General features: G+C 35.2%; 1 protein-coding gene across 1 annotated transcript in view; it reads right to left on the reverse strand.

Moving 5' to 3' along the window:
- The window catches only part of TM9SF2 (transmembrane 9 superfamily member 2), a 55428-nt gene that overhangs the window by 22486 nt on the left and 19195 nt on the right, over positions 1-13747 (reverse strand). The window contains exons 4-9 of the mRNA XM_046664539.1: positions 13280-13407; positions 7867-7996; positions 6695-6819; positions 5646-5757; positions 4249-4328; positions 2927-3035 (exon numbers count right to left, since the gene is read on the reverse strand). Coding sequence (XP_046520495.1) covers positions 2927-3035; positions 4249-4328; positions 5646-5757; positions 6695-6819; positions 7867-7996; positions 13280-13407 — 684 coding nt within the window. The remainder of the gene's footprint in view (positions 1-2926; positions 3036-4248; positions 4329-5645; positions 5758-6694; positions 6820-7866; positions 7997-13279; positions 13408-13747) is intronic.

Consider the following 13747-nt stretch of genomic DNA (forward strand, 5'->3'; position numbering starts at 1 on the left):
ATAAAGTTGGAATCATTATTTTTTCCCAGACGGCCATCCACTTCATCCAATACTATTCATCAAATCTGTTTTCCTCTGTTAATATACTTTGTTTACCTCCAAATTTAGATTCATTATTATCTTACAATGAAAATGTTTACTTGGAATTTCTTTGTTCACCAATCCTTCTAAATCTCTCATTAGGACTGCTATTTATTTGTTATTAGTTTTCTGTTAAAGTATTTATGGAAATTCCTTCAGGTCTGATTGATGGATTGACTGATTCACTGCCAAAGCCTTTCTATAGAAACTCCTTCAGGGAAGGTCTCGTTGTGGTCAACTGTTTTCGTTAATCTGAAAAAGGTATTTCATCTTCATTCTTGAAAGACTGTTTCTCTTGGTACACAATTCTATGTAAATAGTTAATTTCTCTCACCAATTTAAAGATATTATTTTGTCTTTGAGCTTCTATTGTCAATTTAATTGTTTTTCCTTTGCAGACGCCCAGTTTTTTTTTCTTCTGGCTGAGTCTAAGATCTTCTCTTTTTTCTGGTGCTCTATAGTTTTACCACAGTTGATCCAGATGTGGATTTCTTTTTACTTATTCTGCTTGAGAAACACTGTGTTTCCTTTATCTATGGATTCCTATCTTTCATCTGTTCTGAAAATTCATAGCTGTTACTTTTTCATATATCTTATACTCTAACTAATAGGTCTAGTATCTGAAACCTTTGAGTGGTCTAAATCTGGTGTTTATTGTAAATATTTGTGAATTTTTGACTAATAAATCACACTGTATTTATCTTAAATTGAGGGAATCCTGCAAACTTAAATTTGGGAGACCTTCCTTCAAAGGATTTTTATTTATTCTGCTAAGAATCAGAAGGCACTTATTAACCTAGAATCACTTTGCCCCTCTTCAAGAATCCAAGCTTAATGTAAGAGACCAAGGATCAGCTAGCTCCCTCACTATTGACGGAAGGTTTAATCTCCCAATTGGTTAAAGACTTGATACAGGCCATCGACCCAAAGGAGAACTTCAACCTTTCATACTTGCATTGCTTCCTGCTCTGGCCTCAGCTTACTTTTTGGGGGGTTAGGTGGTGGGGGAAGTCCTTGGGTACCTTTTTTACCTATCATGAGCCCAGTAATGCACCAACAAGTGTGGCACATCAAGGAATGACTTATTCATTCATTCATTCAACAAATATTTATTGAGCACCAACTATATACTCAGCACTGTTTAAAACACCAGAGATAGTGAGTATAACAGAAAAACCCTTCTTCTCATGAGCACGTGTTCTCATTGGGAAGGCACACAATAAACAAAATAAGTAAAACATAGTACATTAGATGGTGAGAAGTGCTACAGAGAAAAATTAGAAGTATGGATGTGTGTAGGGGTGGAGAGCATATAATTTTAATAGGACGGTCAGGAAGGTCTCATTGGGAAGACCATATTTCAGTAAAGACCTGAAGGAGGTAAGGGAGCTAGCCAGGTAAACATGTGCAGGAATGAGCATCTGAGGTGAAGAGAAAAAGCACGTGTAAAGGCCTTCAGGTGGGATCATGCCTGACATATCTGAGGAACAGCAAGGCAGCCAGTATGGCTGAAGCAGAGATCCAAGAGGTACAGCAGAGCCTTATGGGCCATTGTAAAGACTCTGGCTTTCACTCTGAGTGGCATGGGAAGTCGCCGGAGGGTTGTGATCAGGAGTGACATGACCTGACATGGTTGAACAGATGTGCTCTGACCACTATGGTAAGAGACTAGAGGGAGGGAGAGAATGGGAGCAAGCATGGAAACAGGGCTGCTCTAGCCAGATCCCAAGGCGCCTCTATGCAAATTAAGAAAAAAAATTCCATTAACTCAGCTATTATTTGGAATTGCCAATTATAAACAGAATATTTAAAAGTTATTTTAATGAAATATTTAATAAGATATACAATGGAATAAAAACCATGGAAAAGAGACTGCAGAGTAAAAGTGCCAAAAAGTTTATACACATTAGTGTGTTCTTTTTCTAATTAAAAAGGATAGAAAGGTTAGGGAAAAGGCTAAGCAGCTGGGGAAAGAAAACAATGAAAACCTGAGTTTTATGTATTCACTACAAGTCACTGTAATTCTTGTGAAAATTTTGTTAAAGAGCTGCTATGAAATGAAAAAGTATAAAATGTATAACACATGCAACTTAAAATGTTTGAGAATAATGAGTTGGGACATTAGATTGCTTTGAATACACCAAAAGGTTGAAATGATAAAAACTGAGTTAAAATTACCGTTAAAAAATCAAACATACACATAAATAAAAATTGCTTGGGAGCTATTCCAGTCAACACTTCACCGTTTCACTAAGTGTGTGTATGCTGGGAATGGAGACACTGACAGCTGTCGGCACATAAGTGAACAAAGAGGACAGAATTGGAGCTGTGCACCCACACCCATTCTGCCTCACTCTACTGACACAGATAAGGTTGTGAACAATTTTTCTAGAGAAGCCAATTCTTTTTAAAAATTAATTAATTAATTATTTTTTTGAGGGAGATTAGCCCTGAGCTAACATTTGCTGCCAATCCTCCTCTTTTTGCTGAGGCAGACTGGCCCTGAGCACACATCTGGGGTCATATTCCTCTACTTTATATGCGGGACGCCTGCCACAGCATGGCGTGACAAGCGGTACATAGGTCCACACCCAGGATCTGAACTGGCGAACCCCGGGCCGCCAAAGCAGAACATAAACATGTGAACTTAACCACTGCTCCACTGGGCCGGCCCCTAGAGAGAAGCCAATTCCTAAGGATCACTTTCTTATTGAAAATATGAATTTAAGATAACTTTTGAGAAGAACACTTTAAAAGTAGATTCTGCTTAAGGCTATTAAACTTTTTTTAAAGAAAAAATAACGACTAGCCTTGGCAGACCAAAGAATAGTTATGTTTCACTCACCGTAGAATCCATCTGATTATATCTGGCAATATCTTTATGCAGTGTCCGTAGCATAATCATAGCCACCATTCCAGACAAGAAGAGGACAATGACCAGGGAGTTCATGATGCTGTAGAAATAAGCATGTCAGGATTAATCTATAGCTTAATCTTTGGAAGAGTGAAACTTTCTAAAACTGCTTATTGAGTAACATTAGAACAGTATTAATCAAAATCAAAATTTAAATGACCCATAATCCAACAAGCCAGCCCTGGTGATCTAGTGGTTAAGATTTAGTGCTCTCACAGCTGCGGCCCAGCTTTGTTTCTGTTCAGGAAACCACATCACCGTCTGTCAGTTGTCATACTGTGGCGACTACATGTTGCTGTGATGCTAAAACCTATGCCACTGGTATTTCAAATACCAGCAGGGTCACTCATAGTGGACAGGTTTCACTGGAAATTCCAGGCTAAGACAGACTAGGAAGAAGAACCTGGCCACCCACTTGCAAAAAAATTGGCCATGAAAATCCTATGAATGGCAGCAGAGCATTGCCTGATACAGCACCAGAAGGTGAAAGGATGGTGTAAAAAGACCGGGCAGGGTTCTGCTCTGCTGTACAGAAGATGACTAGGAGTCAGAGTCAACTTGACAGCATTAACAACAAAATCCAACAAATTCAATAAACTGTGTTCTGCCATGTTTCCTTCTAGTGGCTACATAACTTGATCTGTTTATCATAATATGGTTTTGTGGTCTCTTGAGAACTAGAATTTTTTTTTACAATGGTCAATATTATTAAATAACTACTGTGCCCAAATCAGTACAACACAAGCTGTGAAAAATCAATAAAGGACTGGTCCGTATCCTCAAGAAATTTACTGAAGAACAAATTTATTCAGTAAATTAATGAGTGTCAAAAGGGTAGCAAAGTAGGAAAAGGGGAGTGATGGTAGCACGAATAGCTTTCTAGATAAAAGTTTTGAGTCATGCTTTGAAGAGAGAATAATAACAAATAGTCATAACCACAGCAGCAGCTTCCATTTACTGAGTACTCTTCCATGCCAGGCAAAGTGCTCAAATGCTCTGTTTCATTACCTCCTGTAATCCTTAGAACAGTCCCATGAGGCAGGTATTTCTAGATACAGGAATGGACTCTCAGAAATCAAGTGACCTGGCCTGACTCACAACCAGTGACTTAAAGCCAGTATTGAACCCAAGTCCACCTGCTTCAAAAGCCCAGACTTTTGATAACTGGAGAGGATTAGAGTGAATGAGATGTTTAAAGGGACAAGGAGTAGAATAAGTACAAAGCATAAAGCAGATTAACTCTGCACTCTTACCTAAACCACTGAATGTGGGTATGAGGCATAGATTCCAGAATATAGTCCCATCTAGAGGCCCATCTGATATTTTTATCTTCCTAGAGGGATTAAAAAAAAAAAAAAACCCAAAACTCTTTAAATAAGCATTTGCTGACAAAGCACATTAAAATCCACAATTTTCCACTCACAGCTTGACCTTCCAGTTAGTCAACAAAACTAATTTCTAATTATCATAACTTGTGTCAGTAATGAGATTCAGGGAATTTAGATTTACTCAAATCTCAGGAAAATCAGGATGAGATTAAGCAGTAAATAAAAAATAATAGGAGTTCCTAAAAGTATCTAGTTACTTGTATTTTTTAAAAGTCTGGCTTTAAATTTTAACCAGTAAAGGTTTATTTTAGATGTCAAAATTTAGAGCTATATTTATTTTTTCAGAAAATTCTCTTTGACGCCATCTATCTATGTCTACGAGACAGCTAACCAGACCAGAGTCATAACCTAGATATACTGAGCATCTGGCAGGTGTCACCCACACTGAGCTCTTAATACCTAGAAAAACATATATACTGTTTACTGTGCGAGGCGTGCAAAATTACACACTAAATGGGGACTAACAGGGGCCGGCCCAGTGGCTGAGTGGTTAAGTTTGGGTGCTCCACTTCAGCGGCCTGGGGTTCACTGGTTCAGATCCTGGGCACAGACCTAGCACCGCTGGTCAGGCTACGCTGAGGTGGTGTCCCACATAGCTCAACTAGAAGGACTACAACTAGAATATACAACTATGTAAGGAGGGCTTCGGAGAGAAGAAGGAAAAGAAAAAAGATTGGCAACAGATGTTAGCTCAGGTGCCAATCTTAAAAAAAAAAAAAGAGGAACAGGAAACATGACCACTTTACTGGATTGCCAATGTAGTTTATTAAAAACAGAGGTGAAATATTGCCTAAGATTCTCATAAAATGAACTTTTACTTTCTTCCTAAGAAACTCCTCCATTAATGAAAACCCTCCCTTGAATTCCCTAAGAACCTATATAAATCCTCTACCATCAGGAAACTCTCCCTTTAAGTTTATACTCAAATCCTGATTGGAAAAATGCTGTTTTCCCAAATGCTTGCTGCATATATCTTCTATATTTTCATACCATCCTCCATGCCTAATTTCTACCTTTTGTCTTTTATCTCTTATGCTTAACATTTAATAAGGATCAATTCTCCAATTTCTTATACTTCTCATTTAAATGAAGACCTAGTTTTGAGTACGATTATGTTGCCTGGTGCACTGACAAACTAGTCCAAAAATCAGCTCATTAAAAGCTTATCTACTTGACAAGTTTAATCAATAATATTAATTAGTTTAAGTAGTACAAATTTAAAATCAATTTATGAGTTATACTAAAGATAAAAACAAACTCACCTGGAAGCTAACAGAATAAGTATAGGCAATTTTGATCTCCCCAGAAGCCTTGTTACTTATATCCATGGGGGGTCCGGAGCAGTCTGGTTTATCTATATGGGTATGTTTGAAACTGTGGGAAGAAACATTTTGCCAAGATGCTGATAAAGCACAGTTTAAAAAAATGGGGTAAAGTAAAAGTGAGAGATTTTGTACATATTTCACAATGCTGCTGATAATCAGAAGTGAAATTATTCATGTCATGTTTCATAGTACAAATATTTATTTCATATAAATAATGAGGATTAATTATAAGTGTGCATGGAAAATTATTACTCAAAATTACAAACTCGAAAACACTACTTGAAGAGCATTAAATAATCTTAAAAAAATAAATAAATACAAACACTGAGTGAGTTTAAATTAACTACCACCTTTTTAGGGCACGTGTTTTAGTTTTTTTCTTACCACCAGTGGCATGAGAAAAATGGCTAATTCAATGGGGAGAAGTCATGAAAAAATGGAATACTCAATCAAAAAAGGATCTCTGATAGATAATAACTGATAGGTACTTTCACACTAAAAAATTGACACCTTAAAAAGATGCGCTTTCAATGCCTTGTCATTTACTGGCAGCTAACTCTGCATGGAGACTTTCAAAATGACAGCACTAATCAGCTCAGTTGAGCCTCTGATGCAAGGTCAAGGTGCAAATATTCAAGGCAATGCTCTTTCACTGTAAAAGGGAACACTGCCCCAACCACTCATGTTCTCCATTCCAAGCTGACATGGAAAAGCTGTCAAACTTCCTGATTGAAAAACAAAACAAAAAGGCACCTTGGCTTGACCACTTACCATGACAGGAAAATAAACAGGTGTGGTTTCTCTAATCAACTCATAACTCAAAAACAAGCCATGCTACAGGGAGTTTTAGTAAAACCAATCTTGAAACGCCAGATTATCAGCTAGAATGCTAATTCAGGAAAAAAGTTAATTGGGCCCAAAATATTTATTCTTTGGGCCTAAATTTCAGCTATATTTACTTACTTTGTATCTATTTGTATAGTTACCTTTTCGGTTCAAGTTTAGCAGCCACTAATCTTGCTCCCATAGACCCAGTTTCAACAACATGATAGTATATTTTGATGTCAACATGGTTGAAGATGTAAAATGTATCTCTTTCATGGAATTCTGACTGTGGAACAGAACATAAAGGTAGAAAATTGGCTATACAAGAGTCAAAACATAAAATTTTTAAATGAGCCACAGAAGTAGGAAAATTTAAGCTTGCACAGAATTTTAATCCTTCCCCATAAAAGTGTTTAAGTTTTAAGCTTAAAAATCTTAACAAGCCAAAAATTAACTGGCAGAGGCACAAATTATGCTTATTTAATGTTTTAATTCTTACATAAAACATTGTAAGTACATGTTAAAGAGAACACATCTAATATTTTCTAGGTTTTCTCTTGTGATAAAACCAACATAATAAATTTTAATATATTACACATTATGAGCATGCTAACACATTTAAACACTTTTCCTCCATGGAAGTTTGTAACTTCAGACTAAATCAATAATCTGAATTATTCAAGTGTCTCTGGTCAACTCTCACAAAAGCATTAACCGATATAATCAGTTTCAAGATCAAGCTCATGCTAACTTCTACTACTAGGTCATTTAAGAGACTAAATCAGGTTGACCTGATTACACAAAATTTAATTTAATATATATTCCCCAATGACTTTAATTACTTTCTATATTAATGCTTTCACTTTACTATTCTGTTTTAAGTGTAAAAGAATGGTCTCAAAGACAGATACCCTTTAAAAAAAGGCATAATACCAAACTTCTTCAAGACAGTATTTCATGGACTTAAGTTTGCAATACAAATTTCATGGATTTATAATGAGGTCTTTTTGGCACTCTACTGTTTTTTTTTCTATTTAAGATTTATGAATCTAACTTTAAACAGTGTCAGAATATACAAAAGTCCTAGTCCTTGGCAGGGCACTCAGTGTCTTATAACAGACACTCTCAGTAAATGCTGAACTGAATCAGAATTATTTTAGTTCTGGAGTTAAATATATATACTGTTAACCTGACTTAAGTTCAAGATATAAGTAGTTACTTCAGAACATCTGAATTATACTCATTGGATGAATATAACAAAAATTGCTAAAGACTGACTCCTTCTAACAAAAAGCCATTTTTAAAAGTTGCACAGAATTTATCATAAACTTACATTAATAACACAGGCATCTTTTGCATGACCTTTATCTGTAATGTAACAGCCAATAGGAAATCCAGGATTACAGAACCTCTGACCATCTTCAACATCATAACACCATGTTACAGGCATATTATCCACAATCCTATGCACAGAAATAAAAGCCAAGTTAGAATCACCAAACATGCCTAAGAATTACTGCCCAAATCTGTGTCATCGCTTCATAAAATTTAAATGTCTTAAAATACCTTAAGCTGCCAAAACTACAATCAAAGAATTTTGATGAAATGTGGTATTCCAAAATAATAGCATTATGCCAATATCTGATACACTGTAGTGAGGAAAAAACTTCATAGCTTTTTTGAAACTATCAATGTATATAGGAAAGGGAGTTCTATAAATTAATATATTGCAATTGCTAATTTAACAATATTATTATCTAGATACCCTTTAAGTATAATTTATTTAACTTTAGCAGAATATTCAAAAGCTCTAAACAGGTGCAAAGCAACATATCTAGTTCCTCGGGAACAGTTTATGAAACGGTTTAGAAGCAAATGTCTTTTATTACTCAGGTAATTCAATAAAAAGGAGAAGAATATAATTGCAAGATATGGGAAAATATTCAACTTAAGGGTCAGGTGAAAAAGTGAAAATTATAATATTATCTATTAAAACTGTGTAAATCCAACTTATGTCTAAAAGGAATGCTGCTATGAAGCCAAAGAAACAAATCTTTCAAGTTCTATAGTGAAAAATACGGGGTTTTTTTGTAAAAAGGATAAAGGTAAAAAATAAAGTTCTGTAGCACTATATGACTACATTACAGTCCAAGTATGTGGTCCCTATGCCCAGAGCACACTGCAAGATACAAATAAAAGAAATTACTAAAAATATACTAGCTGTATTACAATCATAAGACGACACTCCAGGGCATGTTTTATTTGTTAATTAATGTATGCCTTAGGAAGTAAAATTATGATTCTATATTCACCCAAGGTGTACATTAATGACCTAATAAAACATGTCTCATCACATTTAAATGCTACTTCATAGCAGCCAATGTACGCAATTTTAGAGTCCCCTACACTATTAAGTTGCTTATTATAACCAGCAGGCTAGTAGTAGCTCCCATGAAAAGACCATAAAATATCAGAAGCATGAAAACAAAGCTATATAAAATAAATAATTCAGATTTTCTGGAGGCCTAAGGAATCAGCTAATTGCTTTAATTTTTCAAATAAAGAATGAAGTTTAGTCAATGAATATATACCAGCAATATATTAATTGCAATATCTTTATGCTATCACATCAGAGAAAGTACTATATAAAAATTATAGCACTAGTTACAAAACGAGGAATTAAGGGGCAATTCAGCTTTTGAAAGGCAAATATCCTAAATTTATCATTTATATAATGCCTTGACACAATAACCTTTTCCTAGCAATAGGAAGCATTAAAATAACAACAAACCCTTGGAAATAAACGCAAGAGAATTTAAAGAATATAATTTTTAATTACTGCCTTGCTAAGTTAGGGAGTAGTATTTATTTGAACTTCTAACTCGAAAAAAATTCAGTCAGTTTTCAACTGATACAGTGAAAAAGAGTATAAGAATAGGACTTGAAAGGATAAAGGTTGAATGGCTGGCCCCAATATTTTAACCATTAAGGACTCCTTTCCACTATTTCTCTCCACCCTCCATGGATTCTATTTGAAACACTTCTGTAAATCAAGCTTCATTTATTTATTTATTTTTAATTTTCTTTTAGTATGTTTCTTTTGGTGAGGAAGATTGGCCCTGAGCTAACATCTGTTGCCAATCTTCCTCCTTTTTTTTTTTCTCTCTCCAAAGCCTCAGTACATAGCTGTATACCCTAGCTGTAGGTCATTCTAGTTCTTATATGTAGGATGCTACCACAGCATGGCTTCATGAGTGGTGTGTAGGTCCACACCCAGGATCTAAACCGGCGAACCCCAGGCTGCTGAAGTGGAGCATGCAAACAACCACTTGGCCACAGGGCCAGCCCCTAAGCTTCATTTATTAATAATTCATCTTCCTAATAAATTAATTAAATTCCAAACGCTTCTGATGTAAAAACGGAATAACCTATGTTGCCACAATACACTCAGAAAATTACAGGCAAGAAGCAAAGAAACTTGGCATTTAAGTTCTTCTATGTAGTTTTAACATGAGTAAACTTATACTATTTGTTAGGATTTTGATTTTTCTTTTGAGGAAGATTAGCCCTGAGCTAACATCTGCTGCCAATCCTCCTCTTTTTGCTGAGGAAGACTGGCCCTGAGCTAATATCTGTGCCCACTTTCCTCTACTTTATATGTGGGACGCCTACCACAGCATGGCTTGCCAAGCAGTGCCATGTCTGTACCCAGGATCCGAACTGGCGAACCCCAGGCTGCAGAAGCGGAATGTGAGAACTTACCCGCTGCGCCATGGGGCTGGCCCCAGATTTTGATTTTTGAAAACAGTTCATCATTTCCCTCTGCTAACTTGGTGGGATCTAGGATTGGAACTCACTAAACTATCTTCAAAGACCCCTCTAACCAATAAGCTACAGTCCAGTGGTTCTATGATACTAAAAAATTTAAATACTCTGATAACTAGTTAAATAATTATACTTTTATAAATAAAATGTCACAAAGATTTAGAAACTTAGGCAAGAAGTATAATCACAAAGCATGTAGATTATAGTTGAAGGGAATTCAAGTGTCTGGTGCTGATATCAAAACACTAGTCAGTCTCAGGAATAAAGAAGTTGCTTAGGTAGCTGAGAGAGTAAGCCAAGAAGATCCTCAAACTATGTTTTAAAGCCCCAGATAAGAATAAAAAGTATTCATCAATTTAGATAGGAAAATTAACTACTGTCAATTAACTGACTCTTCTCTATAACGAGAATAAGTTGATACATTAACTAATATCCAGTCATTTTAATTATTCAAAAGATAGTAAGGCTAAAATGTTATGGGGGAAAGTTATAGTTCATTCATGCAATACAACCATGAAAAAGAATGAGGTAGATACAGACTTACAGATATGCTTTGCATAGGAAAATGCCCCTATTTTCTTAGATCAAACGAGCAAATTATAGAATAATGTGTACAATATTTTAGTTACGTTATTTTAAAAAGGTACACAACTTTGTATATACCTGTATATGCATAGAAAACCTGGAAACATAACTGAGAAATAAGAGTGCTACCTCTGGGGAACAGGGTTAAAGAAGCTGAGGGCAGTAGAAGACTCAAGTTTTATTTCATATTTTCCTGCACTGCTTATGCTTTTTCACAAGCATGTATGTACTGCTTTATAATTCAGAAAATTCTTATGCTAACCCCCAAATGTCTTAGTGCAAAGGCTAATAAAATGTGCTACATTCACAACAAAATTCCATAACAGAACACTATACTTTTTAAAGACCTTACAGATTTCTAAAGCTTCATGGTATTTTATCTGTCAACTCTGTTATCTATGCTTAAAATCCCATTACATAGTAAAAACTTTCTGAAATAATCAAAGACAGAAATATACTCAACAAAATGTTCAAATTAATTCATCAATGTAAATCAACATTTTCCAAATGTGTAATGAACTGATTTAAGGACTAAAGCCTATTTCCTAGAATTAGCAAACTATATATTTGTGATATGGCTTAGATTCTTTGTTAATGGATTCAGACTTGACATCAGAAACTTCTCTGATTCAACTACAAAATCATTATTTACCATCACTTTTTCAGTTTATTTTTTTAAGCAGAATAGTTTAAGTTTGCAACTGAAATAATTATCCCAAACTGTTTAGAAAATTTTACTATCAAATGCTTTTTAACTTTGTAACCAGTTTTAAATTATTTATTCTTCTTGTTATTAAGCATCTTGGACCTATGCTGATTGCATCATAAATTAGTTAAAAATATTTCTGAGTACTTCACTGTGACGAAACAATGAAGAACTCCTTTTACCACCTTTAGTCGCTCAAGCAAGACTCTAAACAGTATTCAAAGAACAGAAGGTAGAAGAGGTAGCTAAAAATTACCTGTAGGCCTTAAGAGTCCTGGTCAAGAAATGAGCAGCTGTTACCATAAATGAAGGCGGGTGGGGCTAACGTGAAAAAATGATGTAAGAACCAAGCCTTAAATATGATTTTGAAGTTTGCAAAAAGCAATTTGAAGGAAAGAGACAGCATCAAGGGAAATTTCAATTACTTACGAATAAGCAAATGTATCCTAAGTTACACTGATTTAGCAATTAAGTGGTATTCTCATAGGAGCTTAGAAGAAAAAAGTTCTAGGCCTAGAGGAAGTTCCTGTCTGCACTGAGAGTCAGATGAGAAAGAAGCTGAAACAAGTGTAATGACAAGTTTCCTTCCTTGTTCTAACAGAGCCTCACTGTGGGAAACTAGTTTCTAGGTGGTTTGCGTAGCTACTACCCAGGTCTGGCCAATCAGAGTGAATCCCCCTAGCACGGACTAGAGCGTGGACAGGCACGTGCTCCAAGGTTGCCCTTCCCCAGGACCTTTTTGTTCTACGTGTATGGAGGGGAAGAGGAGGAACTGAGCGGGTAAGAGGGAATGAGAGGTTCCACCCATAGTATTTGAGCCACAGGATCTGATCACGTCCAAACCAAGATCAATGGTTCCTAACCTCCCTGGGTATGAGAAAACCGGTCAGTAAGAGATATTGACAGGACAAACATTTAAGAGGAAGTACATGAAGACAGCCTTCCTGTTCACCACCTCTAGCATCTTATACTTTTTGTAAGAAGCAAAACATATGTAAATTATGACCCCACACAGAATACAGGGATTTGTCAGCAAAACTATCTGGAAGAATAACAATAGTTATACCTGAAAGTAAATACTACTTCGGAAGCAAAAAGAAAAGAGTCTTAACTTTTGACACAAATTGGTAAAGACCTTATTGATGTTACATCATGTCTATAAAATAAAAAACAGGTTACACAAAATATAAGTGTTTTACTTTAAAGTAGATGCTATTTATCAAACATCAAACAAAAGTTACATTTTGTTTTCCCACAGTCTTTTTCATGGCCTACAAGTATAAAATAACAATCTTTCTAGAAGATTGATCCAGGTCTTTTCCCCAAAGGATAAATATGCTCCTGTTAACTTCATATAAATAAAAGAAGTGCTCTAGCTACCATGTGTACACACCAAAAGAAGCACCAGATATTACAGTAAGTTAACCACAGTTAAAAGATGATACTTTAAGCTGTCAACCGAGGTAATCCACTGGCAGGTAAAAGTCACTACTTCACGCTATTATTAGTAACAAAAGGAAATCAATTAATTTGCTATATTTTATAGAGTCAATAAATTTATACATTCAATGAAACAGAGGTTTTATCTTGAAAAGGAAAAAGCCAAAAATCCAAAATCTCCATGTCTTACCAGTGATGTTGATAATTCAGTAACATGCTTTTTTTCAAGAATTCTAACTTTTGTTTGTCTTCAGCTTTCTCTGTATGGTATGTTTTTGTACAAACAAGCTTACAGGTATCCTCCTTATTAAATGTAAACTGTATCAAAATAAAGTGGAAAGCAAATTAACAAAAAATATCCACGTCCTTCACATCTATACCATTAACAGAGTAAAAATACTGATCTCATTAAATTACTTAAGTGCATTAATATTGACAACAAACATATTTTAAAGTCCTCATAGCTCAATCAGATTTAAACTTCAATCTTAGTCTTTCTCTAAAAACTTAAGTCATCAATCTTTCTTTTGATAAGTAACAGTTTTTATTTTTATTTTTGACAATTTCAATCTACCCACCTTTTAAATGTAAATGAATTCTAGAAGGAAAAAACCCACATGTAGAACAAAACGGAACATCAGTCTCTCCACAGTAATGT

The sequence above is a fragment of the Equus quagga genome, chromosome 6 (assembly GCF_021613505.1).
Source record: "Equus quagga isolate Etosha38 chromosome 6, UCLA_HA_Equagga_1.0, whole genome shotgun sequence".
In the NCBI taxonomy this organism is placed as follows: domain Eukaryota; kingdom Metazoa; phylum Chordata; class Mammalia; order Perissodactyla; family Equidae; genus Equus; species Equus quagga.